A 26,193-nucleotide genomic window follows, 5' to 3' on the forward strand; every position below is an offset into this window, starting at 1 on the left:
TGGTGGTCAGGTGCTTGCCTGGCCATGAGTTCCAACCCCAACATCACGGGAGCAGGAAATCTTGAGAGAAAACTGAAACTGGCTGAACCCTGCTCCACAAGCCAGCTCCACTAATTGTTTTCCATGAAAAAAAAAAAAAAAACCAGAGCTGTACGTCAGAAATCAGAAAGTAACTTCAGCTTAGTTTCATGTTTCTCAGCTTACAACTGTATTAAATTAAATACAAACTTTGGGCACCCAGAGCAGCCCCAGGAAGTTCAAAGCTCAGACACAGGGCTGGGAAACGGTTCAGGCGGTAAGCGTTTTCTGCATGAAGACCTGAGTTAGGTTCCCCAGAACCCATGTTTTAAGATGATCTTGGCAACGTTACCCAGACTGAACAGGGTACATTTATTTAGTAATATATATGTATACATATGCATGTAACAATAGTTAGTGAAAACAGAGGCCATGAACTTGAAAGATGGCATGGAGGGATATGTGGGAGAGTTTGGGCAGAGGAAAGGGAAAGAGGAAATGTTATAATTATACTATCATCCCTGAATATAATGGAAATAACAATAAAAAATAATCTGGAAGAACAGGTGAATCCAGAAGAAGGCTGAGGTCATTCCTAAGGCACTGAGACAGCTATATGGAACTGGCAAGATCCAGTCCTAAGGAGAGGGAGGACTCTGAAGAAAACAAGGTGTTTATTCTAAATAAAATATGAAAAGAGTCTAAAGGGGTACAATAATGGGAAATGGTGCGTTTTTAACCAGTCAAAGTGCTGAGAATAAGTGACTATCGTATGCTTGTCCTGAAACGAGGCGTCTATCTCACCTTCCCAAGCCTCGGGGAGCCTCGAGGAAGTAGAGTCAGGAAGAATGTGCAGATGGAAGGCAGGAAAGTGCAGTGAAAGACTGGCCTCAGACAGGACTCAGCTGTGCCTGCCTGCAGCTCACAGCAGCCGTGCATGCCTGCAGCTCAGGCCCAAGATGGATCAGTATTGCAGTAGACTGCACACATTTGGATTCTGTGAGTTATTTTAATAATGAGAAACTGGAAACAACCTTAGATGTCCTCAACCAAAGAATGGATAAAGAAAATGTGGTGTTTATACGCAATGGAATACTACTCGGTTATTAAAAACAAGGACATCATGTAATTTGCAAATAGATGGAACTAGAATAGATCATCCTGAGTGAGGTAACTGAGACCCAAAAAGATATTCATGCTATGTCCTCACTTATAAGTGGATATTAGCCACAAGTGTAGGAAAACCAGGCTACAATCCATAAAACCAAATAAGCCAAGGAGGGCCCAAGGGACAATGGTTGAATCTCACTCAGAAGAGGAAATAAAACAGGCACCTGAAGCAGACGGAGGGACAAAGCTGGATGGAGGGGTGGTGAGGAGGGTAACAGGAGTGGGGATAAGATGTGGGGAGAGGGGAGAACTGGGAAGGAAAATGAAAATCGATGGGGGCATTTCAGGGACAGGGTGGCCCTAGCTGAGACTCTTAGCACTGAGGTTAAGGAGCCTGAAGTCACCATCTCCTTAGCCAGGTGGGACTTCCAGTGGAGGGAGGGGGACACCAATTCAGCCATAAAACCTTTGACCCAAAATTTGCCTTACCTACAAGAAGTATGGGGATAAAGATATATCAGATATTAAGGGAATAGCAAATCAATGACTGTCCTATCTTCAGATCCACCCCACGGGAGAGCCAACTCTGACACTATTAATGATACTCTGCCATGCTTGCAGGCAGGAGCCTCGCATAACTGTCTTCTGAGAGGCTTCACCAGCAGCTGATGGAAACAGGTGCGGAGACCCACAGGCAAACAATAGGCTGAGCTCTGGGAGTTCTGTGGAAAAGTGGGAGGAAGGATGAAAGGATCCTGAGTGGACAAGGGCCCCACAGGAAGACCTACATAGTAAACTATCCATGGGTGCTCACAGAGACTGACCCACCAACGAAAGAGCAGGCATGGGCTGAGCTTGGACCCCCTACACATATGGACAGATGTGCAGCTTGGTAAGCATGCAGGTTCCACAACCATGGGTGTAGGACTGCCTCTGACTCTGTCGCCTGCCTGTGAGTCCCGTTAGGCCTTGTATGGCCTCAGTGGGAGAGGAGGCCCTTATTCCTGCTGTGACTCAAGGTGCCAGGGTGGGCTGCTTCCACTCTGGGAGCTCCCCTTCTCTGAGAAGAAGGAGAGGGGATAATGGAGGAGGGGAGTACAAGGATGGGACTAGGAGGAGAGGAGGGAGGGGGCTGAGATCAGACTATAAAGTGATTAAATAGGTTTTTAAAACAGTAAAATATATGAAGGAGACATGTTTGGAACACCTGAAGGGGAGAAAGATAGGAGTGGGAAAAGTGATCTGGGTAGGATATGGCCAAGGTATATGATTTACACATTTGAAATTGTCAAAGAATAAATGAAATACACTCTATTTTGAAAAATAATACAATTTCAGAGTAAAGAATAAAGACAGTGATATGGTATATTCTTACTTATAAGTGGAAATTAGTCATACTAAAATCCATAGACCTATAGAAGCTACGTAACAAGGAGCATCCTAGGGATGGTGTTTAATTCTCATGCAGAAGGGCAAATAGAATAGAAATTGGGAATAGTTGAAGAAAGGGAACAGAACAGGAGCCTACCATATATGTCCTCTGAAAGACTCCACACAGCAGGGATCGAAGCAAATGCTGAGGCTTACAACCAAACTTTGGGCAGAGTGCAGGGAGTCTTATGACAAAGGGTGGGCAGGAGTGGACAGAAGGACCTAGAAGGAACAGGACCTCCACAAGAAGACCAACAGAGCCAATAAACCTAGGCCCAGGAGGGCCTTCAGAGACTGATACGCCAACCAAGGAACATGCATGGAGAGGACCAAGGCCCCTGTGCTGATGTAGCTCATGGCAGCTCAGTCTTCATGTGGATACCCTAGTAAGGGGAACAGGGACTGTCTCTGACATGGACTGTGTTGCCTGCTCCTTGATCACTTACCCCTGGTGGGACCACCTTGCCAGGCCACGTAGCCAGTCCTGATGAGACTTGATAGGCTGGTAGGGGAGGAAGGATTCCACTTTCTGAGGACTAGGTGAAGGAGATAGGAGAGGAAGAGGAAGGGAGGGAGGGAAGGAAGGTAGGACCAGAATGAGACAAAGAGGGCTATGATCAGGATGCAAAGTGAATAAATAAAAAAAGAAATATAAATTAAAAAAGAAAGTAATATGTTTTGAAATCAGAGATGATCCAGGGGGAAATGAATGGAGTGAGGAGATGGGTTAAAAACAGGAAGAGATAGAAATACAAAGCATAAATGACACCTATCTCTGCACCAGTCATGACAAGACCCATTGTTTTCTTTTTATTTATTCATTATAATTTATTCACCTTTTAGTCCAGCTGTAGCCCCCTCCTTAAGCCCCTCCCAATCCTACCATCCCTCCCTCTTCTCTTCCCATGCCCCTCCCCAAGTCCACTGATAGGGGAGGTCCTCCTCTCCTTCCAGCTGACCCTAGCCTATCAGGTATCATCAGGACTGACTGCATTGTCTTCTTCTGTGGCCTGGTAAGGCTTCTCCCTGCTCAGGAGCAGGTGATCAAAGAGCCAGCCACTGAATTCATATCAGAGACGGATCCTGCTCCCATTACTATGGAACGTACTTGGAGACTAAGCTGCCATGGGCCACCTCTGTGCAGGGGTTCTAGGTTATCTCCATGCTTGGTCCTTGGTTGGATTATCAGTCTCAAAAAGACTCTTGTGCCCAGATTGTTTGATTCTGCTCCTCTCCTTGTGGAGCTCCAGTCCCCTCCAGGTCTTTCTATCTCCCCCTTCTTTTATAAGATTCCCTGCACTCTGTCCAAAGTTTGACTATGAGTCTCAGCATCTGCTTTAATATCATGCTGGGCAGAGTCTTTCAGAGGCCCTCTGTGATAGTCTTCTGTGTCTACCCATTTGCCTTTCTGAATGAGGATTGAACATATTACACAGGGTCCTCCTTCTTGCTTAGCTTCTTTAGGTGTACAGATTTTAGTATGTTTATCCTATATTATAGGTCTAGTATCCACTTATAAGTGAGTATATACTGTGTGTGTCTTTCTGTTTTGGGATACCTCATTTAGGATGATCCTTTCTAGTTCCCACCATTTGCCTGCAAATTTCATGATTTCTCTGTATTTTTATTGCTGAGTAGTATTCCATTGTGTAAATGTACCACAATTTTTTATCCATTCCTCAGGTGAGGGGCAACTGGGTTGTTCCCAGCTTCTGGCTATTACAAATAAAGCTGCTACAAACATCACTGAGCAAATGTCCTTGAGTAAATATACTTGAGTATCTTTTGGATATATGTCTAGGAGTGATATAGCTGGGTCTTGAGGAAGCACTATTCCTAATTGTCTTAGAAAGCACCAGATAGATTTCCAGAGTGGTTGTACCAGTTTACATTCCCACCAGCAGTGAAGGGTTCCCCTTTCTCCACAACCTCTCCAGCATGTGCTGTCACTTGAGTTTTTCATCTTGGCCATTCTGATGGGTGTAAGGTGAGATCTCAGGGTCGTTTTGATTTGCATTTCCCTGATGGCTAATAATGTTGAGCATTTCTTTAAGTGTTTCTCCATGACCCGTCATTTTCTATGCTAACCTAAAAACTTCAAGGCAAAGACATACTGAGAGGCTGAAGACAATACCTGAGGTTCATACCTGGCTTACACACAAAAAAAAAGAGAGAGAGAATGTGTGTGTGTGTGTGTGTGTGTGTGTGTGTGTGTGTGAACCTGGCATATACACACACAAAGAGAGAGTGGTGGGGAGAGACAGACACAGATGAGGAAGGTGTTGACATTACCTGTAGGGACACTGGGGCACTTTTGTTTTCACAGGTGTCATCCAGGATGCTGAAGGTGGCATTCACAAGTTTGCAGAAGGAGGCCTGTGTTCCCAGAGAAAGATCACGTGTGAGTACCAGCCAGTCTGCAGTGAATCGCAAAGTCTACAAATTGAGCATTAGGCCTCAACATATGAGTGGTCCAAATTCCTGAGTCCGTTCTCAGGGAAACAAGTTATCCCATCAAGTTTTCGTTGAAAAGAAGTTGAAATGGGTGATGTGTAACAAGTGCACTCAGTCAGGAGAGTTCTGGCACCCCCTGCTCAGCAGGAAGACCATAGTTCATAGCCTAGTATATAGCATATAGTATATAGTTCGCGAATAACCAGAAGTGAAGACTCCAGATATAAACCAAAAGCAAGAAGTGCTAAGCTAGCCTGATTGGATCAGAGCACACTGTGTGTGCATGTTGAAACAACCCCAGTATACCATCTCGGTATGGAGAGTTATGACACAGTGTCCTGATTTCATTTCTGTTGCCTGAATAAATTACCTTGACAAAGAGTAACTTGAGGAATAAATAGTTTTCTTTCTGTTTACAATTCTGGGCTACCGACCATCGTTGTGAAAACTCAAGGTAGGAGCTTGAAATGGCTCATCACAGCTGTAGTCAGTAATACTGAGGAATGCACACCCACTCACCCACTTGCTTGTGCTCACCTCTGTTCCTCCACTCTTACACAATTTAGCACCCTGTGACTAGGGAATTGTGGTCTGGGCCTTGCCGTATCAATTAGCTTGATTAATAAAATCTGCAAAGGCCAACACAATGTAGACAATCCCTCATTAAGACTCTCTTCTCAGGTGATTCTAGATTGGGTCAAACTGACAAATAAAATTAGTCATCAAGGCCAGGCATGGTGGTGCACACCTCTAACCCTAGCACTTAAGAGGCAGAGGCAGGAAGATCTCTATGAGTTCAAGGCCAGCTTAGTCTACATATAGTTGTAAACCATCAAGTGGGTGCTGGGATTTAAACCTGGGTCCTCTGGAAGAGCAGGCAGTGCTCTTAACCTTTGAGTGATTTTTCCAGCTACCTGTGGTTAATATCTTAATTAGGTTAATTGGGGTTAAAAAAAAGCTGCCTGTTGCAAGTGGCACCATTCTCTTGGCTAGGATTCTGGACTGCATATATAATGAGAGGGTGGGCTGAGCACCAGCATTCATGGCTTTCTGCTTCTTGACTGGATGCCTCGAGATCTTGCTGCCAGGGCATCACTATGCTGGACCACATCCTCATACTGTGAGTCAAGACAGGCCTTTCCTTCCTTATGTTGCTGTTGTCACAGCGTTTTATCACAGCAAACAGAGCAAGTAACCAAGCTGAGAAGATAGTCCACAACAAACTGCAATGACAGGCCTTCAAGATGTGTGGGGATCGCACAGATAATGTGTAGACACGCATGAATGTTGACAAAGTTCTGAAGGTGGGTATGAAGTCTTTTACTGATCACCATGAGTTTAATAGATCGGGTTCTCCACTCACAATCTATTTTGGCCTAAGAAGTGTTTACCCAACCCCAGGTATAAATACATATGTTTATATTTTATATAATTTCATATATAGAATTATACATAAACTTATATGTGCTATATATTTATATATAAACTCCTGGTATAAATAAATATATTTTTATTTTATATAATTTATATCTACGAACATATGTATATACTTCATGGTATAAATATATTTATTTTTACATATTAAACATTTAATGATAATAAAACTTACTTCACAACAATTACTTGGTCTTAGAAAACAGCTCAGTGGTGCAGCACTTGCCTAGCACAAGACCCCGGGCTCAGTCCTCAGCATCGTAAGAATATGTTGATAAGAGACTCTCTTGTGTACTGTATGGGAACAACACCTGTCAGTGAAAAGCTGATGGCCTATTGGCTGAGGCAGGAAATAGGAGGTGGGGGAGTTCCCCCAGAGAGAGATGAACTCTGGGACAGAGTCAGAGGTGGAAGATTCGTCCACCTCTGGGTGGAAGACTCTAAGGAAGACCAACGGATAAAACTGAGGAGAAGTAACCAGACATGTAACACACATAGAATAAGATAAACAGGCAAAATAAGTTTTGGGCTAGTCAGGGAATGATCAGAATCCTATGGCCTAGGCATTTATTCATAAATGATAACTCTCAGGGACATTGTTTCAGTAGCTGGGTGAGGGAGGAAAACTCACAGGTCCTACAACTATGAGAATATAATTAAAAATTATTTTAAAGGGTTTGGGGGGGGTGTGTGTGTTGTGTTGTGTTGTGTTGTGTTGTGTTGTTTGTGTGTGTGTGAGTGTGTGCATATGTACATGCATGCACACATGGTGCCCTGTAAGTGTGGTTGCTTTGGGGGGGCCAGAAGAGGGCACAAACCTCTTGGAGCTGGAGTTACAGGCAGTTGTGAGCCGCCTGATATAGGAATCGAACTCAGATCTTCTGAGAGAGCAGCCGCATTCTCAACCACTGACTCAATTCTCCAGCTGCCCTGTGCCCATTTTTCTTTTAAAAGAATTCCTCAAGCTGTTTTAGGCAAATACCCTGTCTTCCCAGCTAGCTGAATATTATTTTGGTCAGTGAGGTATGGCTAGAAGTGATACTTTAAAATATTCCTTTTGAGGGCGGGGATGACAATTGACGTTGTTTTATTAGACATTCTGTTTTCCATCTGCTTTAGACTTTGCGTTCTCCAGCTAGGATACAGTGCTTATAAAGAGCAATGTTTCATTCCCTCTCCCCGTGCACATTCCATGGTCAAGTATAAGGATGCCCAGTAATTCATTGTAGCAGCCTAACTTTAACTTTATTTTAATTTAATAAATCTGAAACTGTCACATAACTTGCTAACTTTGGGTCCTTCAAATGTTTCCCTGTAGATTAATGCTACACCTCTACTTGGATTGACTTAAACCACCTCTTCAGTGGTGAATCCTGAAGAAAAACTACCAGATGGAGGCACCAACCAGGGAAGCCACCAGCCATTCCTCTAGACATGTCACCAGCACTCTTGTGAAGCTTGGAAATGACAGGGTTGCAGACTTTCTTCAGTTCTTTCTGCTGGTGTTTAAATTCTTCCTTCTTTGCAGTCTGATTCTTACCCAGCCAACTGACGGTTTCATTATACTTGTCTAGAACCTTCTGTTTCTTCTTGCCTTGAAGTTTCTCATCATCAGCCGCTGCTTTTGTGTCATATATATATATGAGGAAACCTCTCTCTGCTTCTTATCTACAGCTTTGTACTTCTCAGCTTCCTGGACCATGCACTCAAAGTCCTCCTTGATCAAGTGGGCCTTGTCATTACTGAAGGTGATCTGTTTCTCCCTTCCTGTGCTCTTGTGTACAGCAAAAACATTGAGGATATTATTAGCATTGGTGTCAGAAGGGCAGAAGGCTATGCCTGTGAGTTCAAACTTTCCAAGCAGGTTGTTATCGTTGGTCATGGCCCTTTCACCTTCATACGTGTGCACCCAGCTGGTTGGTTGTCAGAGTAGGTGGCAAAAATCTGTGTCTGATTGGTAGGAAAGGTGGTATTATGCATAATGAGGACAGTCATGACTGCACCAGAAGTTTCAATACCAAAGGGAAAAGGAGTGACATCCAAGAGCAGCAAATACTTAACATTTTTAGACTTGTCTTCATATAGAATGGCTGCCTGGACAGCTGTACCAAAAGCCACAGCTTTGTCAGGGTTAATGTTCCTATTCAGTTCTTTTCTACTGAAAAGTCTTGCAGAAGCTTCTGAATCTTGGGGATTCTGGTAGAACCACCCGCCAGGACAATGTCATCGATCATTGACTTGTATAGTCTGGCATCTCAAAGGGCTTTTTCTACAGGGTACAGAGTGCCACAGAACAGGTCAGTATTTAATTTTTCAACTCAGGTGTGCATAATGGAGGCCTAGAAGTTGATACCCTCATAGAGAGAATCAATCTCAGTACAGGCCTGGGTACTGGAGAAGAGGGTATGCTTAGCCAGTTCACAGGCTGATTCCTCTTGCTGTCACTGATGTGCTTTCCTTTAAACTTGGCAATGAAATGGTTGACCAGTAACCAGAGTCTTCTCCTCCCAAGTGTCTCCAGCTATCGATTTGATTTCAAAATCTCTATCCTCAATAACAAGTATTGACACATCGAAAGTAGCACCTCCCAAATAAAAAACCAGCACGTTCCTTTCAGCTTCAACCTTCTTATCTAAGCCATACTCTTTAAACAGGAGAATGGTTTTCACTTCTCTTCTCTCTACTACCTAAAATACAGATCTGACAAGAGAGGCTAAAGCAGCCATTTTTGGACCACAGAACAGGAAGCTTGTTTTAAGAAAGAAGTAGTTTCTGCTTTTAAAAACAATACAGATATTATGGGTTTTGTTATTTCACTATTGCTTTTGTTTTGTTAATATTGATGAAGCAATATTTCACCTATGTGGCCTCTTGGAAAGCATCAAGAACTGAGAATGTTCAACAATACTTACATATCCAATAAGAATATGCACCCAGCCATAAAAGGGCCACCTACATGAAAGCCACACATATACCAAGGCTTGGGGAACATAGTGGATGAAGAGTCAAGAAGCATATAAGAGCAGGAGGCTATGGAAGAAAGTAGTGAGATGCTGTCTTCTAGACATGCCATGGTGATGGCACTCACGGACACACAGTAGCTGTGGGTACCTACACAGGACCAAGCCAGCTGAACTTCTAGGCATAGACCGGGAAGGTGCTCTCCAGATCCTTCCTCACTAAAAAGCTCCTGGCAGAAAACTTAGTGGGTCATCAAAGAAAAAACAGGACAAGGAATTGGAAGGGATGTAGGTTGAGGAACGTAGAAAAAAATAGGGCATGAGTATTATCATATATATATATATATATATATATATATATATATATATATGGATGAAATTCTCAAAAATAAAGAAAAAAATGCTAAAACAAAAAACTTACGTAGTTAAGATTCTTGGCTTGCCCTGATTGGCACTGCTGTATCTGCTCACTGTTGGGTATCAGGTCTTCTTTACATTTAAAGGGAATCCCTGGGGGGAAGAAAAATCAACCACGGAAAATGTTTATCATGGTGAGGTATGACTACAAGACAAAACTGATTCTGTGGCCTTTACATAGAACATCGAACTTCAGCCTGAACACACAGAAGCAACTAGGAGCAAAGCGCACCTACACACCAGGCATAAGAAGCTCCAAGGGCATGAATTGAAAGGGACTGAGAGAAGACACAGTGTCCAATGTCGCAGTGACCATTTGTGTTGGATCTCAACAGAATCCAGCATCACCTGGGAGATGGGCCTCTGGGCATGCTTAAGGGAGATCATCTCGATTGGGTTAACTGACATATAGGAAGACACGTCTTAAGAATGGGCAGGGCCATTTCTTGGTTGGGAGACCCTGGTCTACACAGAACGGGAAATCAAGAGCAGCAGCAAGCATGCATGCTGTCCATTCCTAACTGTGGGTTTGATGCAACTAGCTGCCTCAACTTCCCACCATAAGAGGCTGCACCTTGAACCATGACCAGACTAAATCCTTTCTCCCTTGAGTTACTTTTGTAAGGATATTTTTTTTTCACATTGACAAGAAACTAAGATATCATTACAAAACTAGAAGACAAACAAAGGTAAGCATGCTGGTGCGTGCCTGAAGGAAGAATGATTTTTTTCTTTCAAGTAGAGGATATAACCAGGAAGTGATACCAGCCTGGATGTCCACCAACAGATGACTGGATAACAAAATGTGATATACATATGTGAATATGAATATTATACAGCCATAAGAAAAAACTGATTTTTTAAATGAATGAAAGCGGAATATATTATATTGAATTAACAGAGACTCAGGAAGACAAACACTATATATTGTCACTCATACACAGATCCTGATTTCCACAGGTTAAATATATTTAAGTGGATATAAGAGTGGAAGAAAACGGGAAGCTGGAGGGGGGGCTTTAAAAATGGGCTGTAAAGAATAACAAAATACATAAGATATGAGAAGAGAGGGGAGAAACCATCAGGAAAGAAAAATACAGGAGGGAAAAGAAGCCATGGAAGTTAGGAGGAGGTGAGGGGAAAAGAAATGAGGAAGGAGGAGAGAGGGAAGAAGAGGAGGAGTGGAAGGAAGGAAAGAGTGTGAGGAGGGGAGAAGGAGGGAGGGAGGTGAAAGAAAGAGAGTAGAGAAAGGGGGAGGAGAGAAAATAGTGGAGGAGAGGGGAAAGAGGCCGAGGAGGAGGAAGAAAGAAGAGAAGGAGGAGGGATGGGTGGAAGAAAAATGAAGGGAAAAGGAAGAAAGATAAAGGAGAGGATGGAAAAAAGAGGAAGATGAGAAGGTTTATATCAGAATGGTGCTCTTTTCCTCAGAAGTAACTGGCATAGCATTTACATTGTGATAGTCAGCATAAATTTAAAAAAATGAAAAGGAGGAAGAAAGAGCTACAATAAATACATATTTCAACATGGTTCTTTGTGAGAAGAAGACAGAAAGATGGAGTAGGGAAGCAGTGAGTGAGAGTCAAAATGGCACTAGTGACATCCTTACCCTTATCAGGAGGGTCTTAGACACATTTGTGTTGTTTCTATATTTCATTGCAGCCATTCGAGCTACATACATTCTGTTTTCTATATTAGTTTATGTGTGTGTGCGTACATGTTTGTGAACACACTAATATGTGTATAACATGTATGCTCATGCATATTAAAGCCAGAGGTTGGCATTGGGTGTCCTCCTCACTCACTGTCCATCTTCATGGACTCTCACCCGCTGGAACCATAAGTCTAAATAAACTCTTCTAAAAGTTGCCTTGGTCGTGGTATTTCGTCACAGCAACAGAAAAGTAGTTAATACACAGCGCCACACCCTTAAAGAAAACTGGTCCTCCATGGGCAGCTACTGCTGCCCCTCAGTAAGAGGGCCCTCATGAGCTCCTCTCCCACCCATATTTATGCTCAGTACTGAAACATGGCCAAAGAACTTTAAAAATCTATTACTAAAAAGTTCTAGTCCAGGTGGTGGTGGCGCACGCCTTTAATCCCAGGATTTAGGAGGCAGAGACAGGTGGATCTCTATGAGTTTGAGGCCAACCTGGTCTACAGAGTTCCAGGACAGCCAGAGATACACAGTGAAAGAAAGTTTAAAAAAAAAGCAATAATAACCTTTCATTGTTCTCAAGATGAAAAACTAAATGTTTTCATAAGATATCAAAATGCCAAAAAGCCTGAACTCCACCCCCAAGTTCAGTTACATCTAAAGCTTGTCACTCTGTGAGAACCCCAGAACTTTTGTACATACTGTAACCTGGGAAAATGTAATCTCTGCACTTTCACGTTTATACTTCAAGCTAGGTCATATACACCTGTGATGCCAGCAGTTGAAGGAATGAGGAACGAGGTTCAAGGCTAGCAGTGAGTTCAAGGCTAAACTGTACTACCTGCAACTCTGTCAATAAAAAAAATGGTTAAGCCAAAATCCACTCAACTTATTATTGAGTGCACCAATGAATCAGTAAAGGAGTGAATAGGTAGGACACTACTGCATGGGTGAAATGAAAGTAATTAAGGAACCCAGTTATTGGAAAAGAAGGAGTTGACGAGCAACTCGATGACACAGCTCCTCTTGCCGTGCACCATGACATTACTTTTGCAGCTGAAGTTCCCATGTGTCTGGGAGCCTTCTGGGTCCAGTTGGAAGCCAGGAAGGCAGCCACAGATGTAGGATCCTGGAACATTGGTACAGACAGAATTCCGTCCACATGGTAATGGATCTTGGACGCATTCATCAACATCTGCAATGAGAATGAAAACGTACAAGAAATTCAGAGGAACAGGGAGAAGCCCACGCTCCAGACTGACTGTGAAATCCCCTGCTCACCTTCACATGCCACTTCTGGGTCAGAGAAATTCAGTTGTCCGTTGCTTGATGCAAAGCCAGGGTGACAAGTGCAGAAGTAACTCCCAAGAGTGTTGGTACAAGATGAGTTGGAAGGGCACATGTCATCACACTCATCAACATCTGCACAGTGGAGAATGAGGGTGGGGGCTGGAGTGACGGCTCAGAGGGAAAAGAGCTTCAAGCGTGAGCATAAGGACCTCAGTTTGATCCCCAGCAGCCAGCTCCCCTGGTTTCACTTCTGTTGCTGTGATTTAAAAAAAAAAAAAAATACCCTGGCCAAAAGCAGTTTAAGGAAGAAAGTGTTTACTTTAGCTCACAACTCCAGATGGAAGCCATCATTGTGGAAGTCAAGGTCAGAGCTTGAAGCAGCTGGTCATCTCCACAGTCAACACAGAGAGAAAGGGAACAGGTGCCATTGGCTTTTACTACCTGCTGTTCAGAACCCCCTGCCTAAGGTAAGGCACAGTGCCACGCATGATGGCTGGGCCTTTCCCCATCAGCTAGTATGTAATCAAGACATGCCCATGGGCTGCGCTGATTTAGACAATCCTTCCTTCAGGCTCTCTTTAAAGAGGATCCTAACTCGTGTCAAGTTGGCAACTAAAACTAATCATCTCACACATAATAACAGTGAGCCCCAGGCTCAGTGAGAGACTCTCAGGCAAGATGGACAGACTCTGAAGAACAACACCGAGGTTGACCTCTGGCCTTCATATGTATACATGCACACATGTGCACATAGAGATGCACACACAAAAAAAGGAAAATAAAAAGAAACTGAGTTGCCCAGTGATCGAGGGATGGCCTGATACACACACACACACACACACACACACACACACACACACACACGAACGCACGCACGCACGCACACACGTGCGCGCACGTAGCCAGCTGTATGTCACAGTCATGGGGATGCATCCTGATACATGGATTGCTGGGTGACTCTGCCAGGATATCACAGCACCTATTTAGACAGACCTGAACTCTAGACACACTGAGAACACAGTCCATGCATGAAGCTGTGTGAGAAGAATTCTGAGAGCTTGTGAGGAAATCTCAAGAAAACAAGAGTCTTGTGATCTCTGCTGTTCTTGGAGGGTGCGTTCATACTCCTCCCAGGTGTAGTCAGTAAGGGCGGGTTTACGTCATTCTCTTACTGTTATTCCCATGATGAGTCCGAGCACAGGTTTTCCTTGTGATTGTACACAGCTTCATCTCCTGCGAACACGCCTAGCCCTGTGACTGTATATAGCCTGAACTCTCGTGAACCTTGCTCCTGTGGCCTTGCTTAAAACCCCAGAACACAAATTGTCTGATGCTCTGAATAAAGTTGGCAATTGAGTGAGACTTTAGTGCACCTCATTTTTAGGCTCCATTCTTCTAGGTTCCTACCACCAGCTAGACAGCTAATAGTCTCTGGGTGGGGCTTCTCCATACACCAACAGCCGGCGATAGAAGGTGTGTGAGGGGGCTTCTGGGTTCAGGATGTCTGTTTCACAGTTACCCTAAAATAATGATACAACAGGACCAGCAAGATGTCTCAGCAGGTAACTTGCTGCCCAGCCTGACAACCTGAGTTCAATCCCCAGAACCCACATGGTGGGAAGTTAGAACTGACTCCCGCAAGCTCTCCTCTGACTTTCACACGGGAACACGCACACTTTAACATCTGTAAAGGATTACTCAGATTAGGATGAGACCCTCCCTAGATGTAGGCACTATTTCCAGGGCTGGGGTCCTGGAGGGTATAAACAGGAGAAGCTGAGAGCTGAGCACCGGTATTCGGAATCCGTCTCTCTCTGCTTCCCGGCGGTGGGTGCGACATGACGAGCTGCCTCAAGCAGCTCCTGCTGCCATGCTTGCCCCACAAGGATGGAGAGCACTCTAGAACCGTCGGTCAGAACACAAGCCCTTTGTTAACTTGCTTTCATGGGGCATTTTGTTGCAGTAAAAAGGAGAGTAAGTAATATGGTGGTGGCTTCTGTCACTGCCACAGCTCTGCCTCCCCACAGGCTCAGAAGCAACGGAGCCAAGCACTGAAGAGTGAGCTTTCCTGGAGAATTAGCTAAAATAACCCCTCTATCCAAACCGTGTTTTTCTCAGATAGTTGTGACACACTGACAGAAATGGCTCTATCTGCTCGCACTTTCCTTTAATCATGACAGGGAGGCTGAATGGCTTTGTGAGAACCAAAATCGTTTAACTCTAAGTTCCCTTTAACTTTTTCCCCATCCGTTGTGTTTCTTGTAACAATATCAGTAAAGGTCAACAAGTCTTGAGAAATAGAATATTTAAGTTTTTTTTTTTAAAAAAAAAAAAAAAAGAAGCATTTTCCTCATGGAGACTGAGATTTAAACTGGGCCCCATTGTATTATAGATACAACAAAGTTAGCTACTGTCCACACCTTCACTTTCTGCGCACACACGTGCCTCCCTATCCTAGTCTTTTTTCCAGTTACTTTAATAAATAACCTGGGGGGAAAAAAGCAAATTTTAAGATAAAGGATTATTAGGCTTACAATTTTATCACTGCAGAAAAATCAAGGTAGGAACTTGAAACAGTCAAGAGCAGAAAGAGAGAGCTACAGAGACCTGCCAAGCACCATGCTGTGAGGCGCAGGTGGGGAAAGACGTCCACACACCTGCCGGCCTCTGTGCATCATGGGCAGGCTGTGAAAACCTAGAGGCCTGCCAGCCACCTCACCACACAGCTCAGACAGAGGGCATCACCCAGAGGCCAGCCAGCGCTGTGGCCTGCCTGCATCGGGGGTCACTGCAATGTACAAGCCTGTGGTAGACAGATGGGAAAGAAAGAAAAGTGAAACAGCTTGAGCATTATAAGGAGAGATGCAGCAGAAGATGCGAGGGTGAAGAGGAATAGCCTGTTGGGAGCAGCCAGACTCACCACCAAAGGTCATGGTGAAGTCTGAATTTGTGCTGACTCTGAGGGCCCTGTCTAGCTCTGTGGCTATGCAGGCGCAGGGTCGGTATAGATGTTCATGGTGCAGATTGCCATTAGAGATCTCAGGGACATTTCTGGTCTGGGCAGCTGCCAGGAGCCACATAGATGTCCTGGGGCTAAGCAGAGCTGGTCCTGTCCCTCACTGGCTATGGTGCTCTGAAGAGCTGGCCCCACCCCTCACTAGCAGCAGCACTCAGGAGAGTGAGCTTTGCACCTTGCCTGGACAGCACAGCAGAGCTTGTCCTGGTGGTAGGGGCACAGCTGAGTCGGTCCTGACCTGAGGGCAAGAGCAGGGGAGTGCTGGCTCCAACACTCCTTGGCCATGAAGTGAGCTGCACCCATAGGTGACGTCCTCCCCCTTCTCCCCTTTCGATAGGCAGCCGCAGGGAGAGCTGGCCACAAGGTCATGAGAGTGGGAGAGACAGCGCTGCCCCTTGCCAGCTGCAGCACTCGGGGGAATGGGCCCTTCTCCTTGCCTGGGCAACACAGTAGAGCTGTTCCAAGTGGTAGAGGCACAGGTGGGCCAGCCCTGAAGGTGTGGACTCTGGAGAGCTTGCACCCCCCAAATTGTCTGCAGTGAAATGGAGAGGGCACATGGATGGGGGGGGTATGCCCTCCCCCCTCTCAACTCCCTCACCCCTTGCCATCTGAGGCAGTCAAGAGAGCTGACCCGGGGTCATGAGAGTGCCAAAGCTAGCCCTACTTCTCACCAGCTAGAGCACTTGGGAGAGCAGGCCCAGTGCCTCAGCTAGGCAACAGAGTAGAGCTGGCCCTGGTGGCGAAGATGGAAGTGAGCCAGCCCCAAGGTTGTGAGAGCAGAAGTGGCCCAGCCCTTTGCTGGCTGCAGCACTTGGAAGAGTGGACCTCACCCTGACTGAGCAGCACAGTGGAGCTGGCTCTGGAAGCATGTGTGGCTTGCCTGAGGATGTGATAGCAGAAGAGCTGACCCTGCCTCCTGCTGATGACAGCACTGAATTGCCTAGCCAGCCAGAACAGCAGTGGAGCCCTCGCCCTGGTAGTGCAGATAAAGGAGAATTGGCAGGCTGACCAGCTTGGCTGCCACCAAGGAAAAGATCCAGGGCTTTGAGTTGGTCCACCCCAAAATCTACAGCATCTGTGAACTGTTGGGAGGCAGTGAAAAGGCCAATCCTGAGGATCCAAAACTGCAGGATCTCCACGACACAGGGCAACAACAGAGAAGTCCCTATAAGAATCCAATATTGATGGTGTCACAGAAGCCAGGGACTTCAAACCAAACCAATGACTCACTGCAATAAACATTTGCAAGTGAAGATGTGTGGTCAGAAGGGTGTGCAGTGGGACACAATCCAGCATCCACAATGAGATGTTTTCTATGCTTTGTTTTGGTTTTTGTTTTAGTTTTTGGTCTGTTTCTCTCTCTCTCTCTCTCTCTCTCTCTCTCTCTCTCTCTCTCCCTCTCTCTCTCTCCCTCCCTCTCTCTCTCTCTCTGGTTTTTTGTTTTGTTTTTATTTTGTTTGGAAGAGGTATTGCAAGGGCAGAGGGTAGATAGGAGATGGGGACACAAGTAGACTTGGGGTACATAATGCGAAACTCACAAGAATCAATAAAGAGTTGTTTTTTTTTAAGAACACAGGGAAGTGAAGGAGTGCATACTCCCTGCCCAGCTCACTTTCTCCACTCTCATGTAGTCCAGGACCTAACCTAGGAAATGGCACCATCCACAGTGGGAGGGTCACCTCCCATCAGTTAACACAGTCGTGACACTTCTCCACAGACATGCTGTTCGAGTTAGCATCCACTCGACACAGCTTAGAAAGACCTGAAAGAAAACCTTCGCTGTCTTTATCAGGTTGGTCTGTAGACGTGTCTATGAGGGATTGCTTTTATTGTCTTAATTTATGGAACAAGCCCACTGCGGGCGGTACCGCTCCCCGAGCAGGTAGTCCTCAATTGTATGAGAAAGCTATCAAAGCATCTGCCTGGGAGCAAACCTGAACGTGATTGGTAAGAAACATTCTCCCATGGTTTCTGCCTCCAGGTTCCTGCCATAACCTTCTGCCCCCAGCTTTCCTCGGTGATAAACTGTGACCTGGAAATACAAGCCAAATAAACCCTTTTTTCCCCAAGTTGCTTTTGGTTACATCATTTGTCACAGCAACAGAATGAAGCACATACTTAGATCAACCCGACTCAGACAATTCCTCACTGAGACACTCTTCCAAATGATTCTAGATTGTGTCAAGCTGACAATCTGAGCCAACAAATTACATACAGAGTCCCCCACCCCTCTGAAATCTAGGTTGGTTCCTGACTGTAACCAATAGCATGGGTACTATTAATGCTCTGAGATCTTTAAGCCCTGGCCCAAACACCCCGCGTATTCTGCATTCTTCCTCTTGGAAACCCACCTGTTTTGAAAATAGGAGCCATGTACAAGGAAGCCCAAGTATCCCTGTGGACAGTGGGTGTCTGAGTCGCCAGAAGACAGCTATTGAGATCTACTGGCCACTGTAGGCATAGCCCCTAGAAACGCTAAATGAAAGAGAAAAACTAGCCTATTTGTAAGCCAGAGCAAATGGCCATTGCTGTAAGCCGCTATGTTTGAGATGCAGTTAATACCTATGGACAAGTCCTCCACATGGCGGGGAGATTACCTGTACAGTTCCCATCTGCCGGGAGGCCGGAGACCTGGGACACTGACAGAGAGAAGCCAGGTGGGCATGAGCAGCTGTAGGATCCCAGGGTGTTGATGCAAATGAAAGTAGGACCACAGAGAGTTGAGTTCCTGGAGCACTCATCCACATCTGAACAGAAAGTCAGAGTTATGCAAAACAATGACACTGAGCCAGGGCAATGTAGCGGCGAAAGTCTGGCTGTGGCTAAATGCGTGAGCCTGTGGAGGCCAGGGAGTGGAAAGCCGGGGCTCGAATAAGGGTGACCTCATAGGCTCAGGCTTCTGGGCACTTGGCTCGCAGTTGGTGGCACCGTTTGGAGAAGTTGAGAGGGTGAGGCCTCACTGGCGGAAGTATGGCATTGGGGGTGGGAGGCCTTGAGAGTCTATAGCATTACCTTATTTCCAGTTTGCTCTCTCAGATGCTTGTGGGCGAGCTGAGCCCTCTCAGCCTCCTGCTTCTGCTGTCATGCCTCTCACCCCTTGCCAGGCCTCCTATCCCTTGCCATGCCTTCACACCATGATGAACTCATCCCTCTGGACACACAAGCCCAAATGTACTCTTTTTAAGGTGCTTTTGGTCATGGTGTCTTTTTTTTTTTTTAACAGCTCAGGAAAGTAACCAATGCACTGTGGGACTGTGAGGAGCAAAGCCATGTAGCTGGATGTGGTGGTACATGTCTACTCCCAGCACCCCCAAAGCACAGAGAGAAGCAGAGACGAAGGGATCCTCAGAATCTGTGGGCCAGATAGCCTGGTGTACGCTGCAGCTATCTCCAACAAGGTGGGAGGCAGAGACTCACACCAGATGTTTCCCTTCTGACCTCCAGACACATACCATAGTGTACACGCTTTCAAACTCACACGTGTGAAAATGTACTGCGTCCAGCATGTGAGGTCCTGGAAGCCTGGCTGAGGCAGCGAGGGGATGAAGAAAGAACAGACACATAGACACAGATGATCTGAGGTTGGGTAGGCTCATGGAGTGGTACTGACCATACAACCTCATTGAGTTTGGTGTGTACAGCATGGGTGGGGGCAGCTAATCTCAGTAAGTGGGCAGCACAGCAGCGACAAAACAAAGACCCTGTCTCCAACAAGGTGGGAGGCAAAACTTGACCCCCAGAAGTTGGTCTCTGACCTCCACACATGTACCATGATGTTTGTATACCCACACTCATGAAAAAGAGGAGGAAGAAAGGGAGGGAGAGAGGGAGGGGAAAGGAGGGAGGGAGGCAGGAGACGCGAGGGGAAGGGAGGACAGAAGAGAGGAGGAGAGGAGATGGGAGGGGGAGGGAGGAATATTGGCTTCCGTTTTTCAGATGAAAGTCTTGAACTTCTCTTAAGCCCAGACCTTTTATCATTGTTTTCAAATAGGTTTAACTTGAGCTCCTGGTCAACACCTTCACCTACCTGTACAGGATGCTTCTAGGCCCTGGAATATTGGTCCTCCGCCACTAAATTCAAGTCCCGAGTCACACAAACAATAATAGCTCCCAAGAGTGTTGTAGCAGGTGGAGTGCTCTGGGCAAATGGTGTGATCCGCACATTCATCCTTGTCTGATAAGTTGGGATAAAATGCAGGAGAATTTCATTGAAGGAGTGAGGAGCAAAGACTACACACTAGAGATGCACTCTGTGTGCTAACTGGCAACAGACAAGATGAAAGCACTACAAAACACAGAGAGATAGGCTCTCCGTCCTCCCTTCTGGCCATAAATAGGCACAAGAATAAACCCGGGACAATGGCGTGCAAGCAGAAACATTGCAAAGATTTAAAATGGTCTTAGAAACATTCACAAGTATCCGTAGTCCTCCATGCCACCTGTAACCACGCTTTGGGGTGTGGATTATATAGGCCATGTGGGTTCTCCACTACTCCCATGAGAAAGCGTCATCTGGTTCTCCACTCTTTTGGATCCACCTTGTTCTATTAATTGTGTTGGCCAATAGAATGCACAGTGACGGGTATCCATTCCAAAAATGGAAAGCCCCAAGAAACCCGATTACCTCTGATTTTTCCTCTGGGGCTGACAGGTGCTTCTACATGAATGAGGCCCAGGCCAGTATAAAGAATGAGGAAGTGCATAGAAAATAGGGCAGAAAAAAATGTAACAGTGAGAGGATGAGGAGTGCTGTGAAATACTGTATCTTCTGGACATCATGTAACTGTTGTGCAAAACAAAACCCACAACCAATGTGGCTACTGCTGAGGCACCACCCCTCTTTGAACATCCGTGGTTACTGCAGCCGATAAGGAGGGAGATTTTCTTCAGTGCTGTAGGTTATGTTTTCCTTGGTAAAGTAAGTAACTCCCTGCCCGTGGTCATGCAGGTACATCAATGAGCCAAGCATAGTGGGGCCACAACAAAGGAATGAAAGGACGGGAGAAAATTATTAGAAAGAAGAGTTTGGCAGGAGTATTTGTGAACAATTAAATTTAAAAAGAATGGTGGATCAGGTGAGAGCCCCCTTTCCCACCTCCCTGCCTGCAGGATCCTGCCTGGCAAACTCAGCAGCACTAAGGTCCAAGTGCCAGATCTGGGCTTCAGCCCTACCAGCAATCCCAGAGCCAGAGGCCATCAGACTACCAGGAGAAACCCTTCCCCATCTCCTTGCCTGTTGGGTTCCACCCCGCAAACCCAGCAGCAAATGGTCTGCACCATCCATTTGTGCACCAGTTTCCATTTCCCAACTCTGTTTGCGGTTCGAGGGGCAACAGGCATCGGAGACTACAAGATGGGACCCTATCCCAACCCAGCAGCAGTGTGGTCCGCACTGTGCCCTCCAAGCACGAGTCATCTGGCCCTAGCTCTAACCTGCAATCCCAGAGGCTGCAACCATCAGAGTCCTCCAAGCCTGGCGGCACCAGGGACAACCAGGTGGTTAAAAGCCAGTGTAAGAACCCACTCAACAAAACCCAGGGCATGATGGCATCACCAGAACCCAGCTCTCCTACAGCACCAAGCCCTGAATATCCTAACACACCTGAAGCACAAGAAAATGACCTTAATCTAATTTTAGGAAGATGATAGAGGCCTTTAAGGAGGAAATGAATAAATCCCTCAAAGAAATACAGGAAAATACAAGCAGGTGAAGAAAATGAATAAATCCTTTAAAGAATTACAGAAAAATACAGGCAAACAGGAGAAGGAAATAAAACTGTTGAAGGCTTGAAAATAGAAATAGAAGCAATAAAGAAAACACAAACTGAGGTAATCCTGGAAATGGAAAACCTAGTAAAGAGAACAGGAGCTACAGACACAAGTATCACTGACAGAATACAAGAGATGGAAGAGAGACTCTCAAACATAGAAGATACGATAGAAGAAATTGATACATTCGTAAAAAAAAAAAAAATACTAAATCCACAACAAAACATCCAGAAAATTTAAGACACTATGAAAAGACCAAACCTAAGAATAATAGAAATAAAAGAAGGAGAAGATTCCAAGCTCAAAGGCCCAGAAAATATCTTCAACAAAATCAGAGATGAAAATTTCCCTAAACTAAAATATATTTATATACAGATGCCCTTAGCGGGCTCCCTTGCCAGGCCACAGGGGAAGAGAATGAGCCCAAGTCCTGATGCGACTTGATCTGAGGAATGGAAGAGCAGAAAGGGAGATGAAGAAGGGAGGGGGGGGACCGGGAAGAGAAGAAGAAGGGGGCTACGATCAGATTGAAAAGTGAATGAATAAATTAATTAATTTTAAAAATGTACACGAAGCCTACAGACCACCAAATAGATTGGACCAAAAAAGAAAATCCCTGTGGCAACACCCAGACCCCACAGTGTCTGAGGACCTAAATGACAGTGACTGCAGTGGCTGTGCTTCTGTCTCCAGAACACCAGCGTCCAAGAGGAGGTATAGAGAGTGCTAGGGACATGGTCCCAGCTGCCAACCACCGGGTGCTTTCCAGTTATTAGAGGACCAGTCCCAGGGATGCACGGATCCAGGCTCCAGATACCCAACTTTCCCCTCCCTCCCTGGGACATGGTCCCAGCCTCCACCGCACAGTTCTACCCATCTCCCTGAGAACCGCTGAACAAGAGGATCACACAGGGTTTCCAAGACAGCAACGCCCAGCATGCTCAGTGACTGCTGAGTTTGACAGCACAACTGACTCTGAAATGGCAGCAAGAGGAGAGGTCTTAGCTTCCAGGTACACACAGTCCCAACCCTCCAGGCCATGGCTCTACTAGCCTTCTTGGGAAGACCTGCTGGACCTCAGTACCAAACAGTTTAGTCACCTCCAACCCCACTCCATGTCTGTAGGTCCCACCAGGACACAAGCAACAGAGTAGAGCTGCAGTCTATTCACTGAGATCTACCTTCCAGCCTACATCCCTATCCACCACTCTAAAGAGGGCTGCTGGACCCTCTGGTCCAGGGCTCCTGCCACATGCATGAAAAACCCAGTGGGCAACAAGAGCAATGAGCCAATGCCAATGCCAACCACATGGCTAAAGGCCAGCATAAGAACACAATCCACAAAAGCCAAGGCAATATGGCATCACCAGAACCCAGCTATCCTACTCCAACAAGCACTGGAGATCCTAATGCAGCTGAAACACACAGACACACACACACACACACACACACACACACAAATGAACTTAAATCAATGCTTATGAAGATGACAGAGGCCTTTAAAGAGGAAAAAATAAATCCCTCAAAGAAACACAGGAGAATACAATCAAACAGATAGAGGACTTTAAAGAGGGAACAAATAAATCACTTTAAAAAAAATAAAGGAAAATACAATCAAACAGGTAAAGGAAATGAACAAAAATTGTTTAAGATGTAAAAATGGAAATAGAAACAACAAAAGAAAACACAAACTGAGGAAATTCTGGAGATGGGAAACTTAGGGAAGAGAACAGGAATCATAGAAGTAAATATCACCAAGAGAATACAAGAGAAGGAGAGAATCTCAGAAGTAGAAGATACAATTGAAGGAAACAATATATCGGTCAAAGAAAATATTAAGTCTAAAAAATTTCTGACACCAAACATCCAAGAAATCAAGGACACCATGAAAAGACGAAACCTATGAATAACATAGAAAGAGAAGATTTCTGGCTCCAAGGACCAGAAAATATTTTCAACAAAATCATAAAAGAAAAATTTCCCAAACTAAAGAAAGAGATGCCTTAAATATACAAGAGGATTTCAGAACACCAAATAAATTAGAGCAGAAAAGAAATTCCTCCCCCTACATAATAACTAAAATAGTAAATGTACAGAACAAAGAAACATGTTAAAAGCAGCAAGGGGGAAAAAATCAAAGTTATATATAAAGGCAGACCAGTAAGAATACACCTGACTTCTCAAAAGAGACTCTAAAATCCAGAAGAGCCTGGGCAGTGTCTTGCAGACCCTTAGAGACCATAGATGTCAGCACAGACTACTATAGCCAGCAAAACCTTCAATCATCAGTGGAGAAAACAAGATATTCCAAGACAAAAACAAATCTAAACAATATTTTTCTAACTAAACCAGCCCTACAGAGGGTTGGTTTAGTTTACAGAAAGAAAACACCAACACAATGAGGGAAAGTACACCAAAGAAAGCAAAGGAAATAAGTAATTTCACACAAGCAAAACCAAAAGAAGAGACGCACACACACCCCCACACCACCATCGCCAACATCAAAATTACAGGAATCATCCTCCACTGGCCAGTACTCTCTCTCAACATCCATGGACTTAACTCCCCCAATAAAGAGACAAAGCTAACAGAGTGGATACAAAAAGGGGATTAATTTTTCTGCTGCATACAAAAAACACAACTCAGCAACAAAGATAGACATTACTTCAGAGTAAAGTGCTGGAAAAACCTTTTCCAGGCAAATGTACCTAAGAAGTTGGAGTAGCTGTTCTAATATCTAATTAACTATACCTTCAACCAAAACTAATCAAAAGAGACAGGGAATGACACTTCTACTCATCAAAGAAAAATTCAACCAAGATGATGTCTCAGTTTTGAACACCTACCCAAATACAAGGAAACCCACATTTGAAAAAAAAAAATACTTCTAAAACTTAAATTACATACTGAACCCCACACATTACTACCCCATTCTCATCAATGGACAAGTCAAAGAGACAGAAACAAAACAGAGCAATAATGAAACTAACATTATAAGTCAAATTGTCCTAACAGGTATCTACAGAACATTCCATCACAAAACAAAAGATTATATCTTCTTCTCAGCACCACAGGAACTGCTGGGGGCTGGGCTGCTGCTATGTATTATAATGCTAATTACTGGCCCCCAAGATCTTGTCCCTGCTCAGAAAAGCATATTCTCACATAAACCTGTCCTTGTTGTGTAAAACCTGCCTAAATCATTATACCTGATTGGTTAATTAAACAGCCTATACCTGGGCAGGGCAGAATGGAGAAGGCGTGGAAAAAGGAAAGCATCTTTAACAAATGGTGCTAGTCTAACTGGATGTCTACATGTAGAAAAATGAAAATAGATCCATATTTATCACCCTGCACAAAACTCAAGTCCAAGTAGATCAAAGACCTCAACATAAAACAAGAAACACTGATTCTTTAGAAAAGAACATGGGGATCAGCCTTAAACTCATTGGCACAAGACACAACTTCCTGAACAGAACACCAACAGCTCAGGCTCTGAGAGATTAACAGTTAACAAACGGGACCTTACGAAACTGAAAATCTTCTGTAAGACAAAGGACACTGTCAGTAGAACAAAATGGCAGCCTCCATGCTGGGAAAAGACTCACCTAGATAGAATAGATAGTATTTTCTTCAAAGTTGCCGAATACTAATGAGCTAAACATTTTGAATGTAACTTTTACATATGGCTTTCCTGATTGTTTCATGCCTGCTCTTACAGTATGTAGTTTTTTTTATAAATAGTCCATATGCATTTGGAAAAAATAAATGTTTAATGAAAGTGTATTTTAATAAAATTGTATAACACAAAAAAATGAAATAAAATAAAATAAAAGAACAGGGGAGTGTCTGAGTGACCCACCCTGGCAAGTGCAAAGCCCTGAGTTCTGCCCTTGGCACAGACAAAACCATATGAGAAATGACAAGGACCAGGTCCTGCAAACCTTCACAAATGGAGCCGTTCCAGATGAAGCCAGGTTGGCAGGTACAGCTGTAGCTTCCCACAGAGTTAGAACAGTTGGAATAATTAGGGCAAATCCCAATCGTCAGACACTCATCAACATCTGCAGAGCAGAGAAAGAGAGTGAGAAAACAGAGAACCATGTGTTCCACCAAAAAACCCGCAGGAGAAAGCCTGAATATATTACCTGTGCAGAGAAAATGACCGGAACTTCCCAGGATCCAGCTCTTCCCAGTGGGAGGAGAGAAGCCACTAACACAGCTGCACCTGGCTCTCCCCAAGATATTGGTGCAGACTGAGTTAGGACCACAAGGTGAGTCACTTTGAAGACATTCATTAATATCTGAGCAAAGAAAGGTTTGGAGTGACAAACTGTTCTCGCCCTAGAAATAATGGTTGAAATAAATCTTCTGGGAGCTCATCGTTTGGTGGGGATCTAGGGGCCCTCTGTTTAAATTTAAGCAGTCTTATAATTCTGGATCCCAGATCATAAAAGTGGGTTGCTAAGTCAAACACCATATCTTGCTCTTTTGGGGTGCTCAGTCTTGAAGAACATCTGTGAACTTTTACGGGGAACAAGAGTCAGAAAACGAAAGTTAATGGAGGAAAGGATAGAAGAGTGTGAGTGTGAGTGTGTGTGTGTGTGTGTGTGTGTGTGTGTGTGTGTGTGTGTGTGTGT

The 26,193-nt window shown here is 44.8% G+C and overlaps 1 protein-coding gene and 1 pseudogene across 1 annotated transcript in view; both read right to left on the bottom strand.

Moving 5' to 3' along the window:
• Positions 1 to 26,193, bottom strand: part of Adgre1 (adhesion G protein-coupled receptor E1) — a 94,489-nt gene that overhangs the window by 44,774 nt on the left and 23,522 nt on the right. Inside the window, exons 4-11 of the mRNA XM_055617768.1 lie at positions 25,702 to 25,857; positions 25,498 to 25,617; positions 19,812 to 19,958; positions 18,382 to 18,531; positions 12,760 to 12,900; positions 12,527 to 12,673; positions 9,829 to 9,917; positions 4,852 to 4,935 (exon numbers count right to left, since the gene is read on the bottom strand). Coding sequence (XP_055473743.1) covers positions 4,852 to 4,935; positions 9,829 to 9,917; positions 12,527 to 12,673; positions 12,760 to 12,900; positions 18,382 to 18,531; positions 19,812 to 19,958; positions 25,498 to 25,617; positions 25,702 to 25,857 — 1,034 coding nt within the window. The remainder of the gene's footprint in view (positions 1 to 4,851; positions 4,936 to 9,828; positions 9,918 to 12,526; positions 12,674 to 12,759; positions 12,901 to 18,381; positions 18,532 to 19,811; positions 19,959 to 25,497; positions 25,618 to 25,701; positions 25,858 to 26,193) is intronic.
• LOC129684512 (heat shock cognate 71 kDa protein-like) lies at positions 7,795 to 9,439 on the bottom strand (annotated as a pseudogene).

This window comes from Psammomys obesus, unplaced genomic scaffold (genome assembly GCF_907164565.1).
Source record: "Psammomys obesus unplaced genomic scaffold, mPsaObe1.curated_primary_1811, whole genome shotgun sequence".
NCBI classification, from domain to species: Eukaryota; Metazoa; Chordata; class Mammalia; order Rodentia; family Muridae; genus Psammomys; species Psammomys obesus.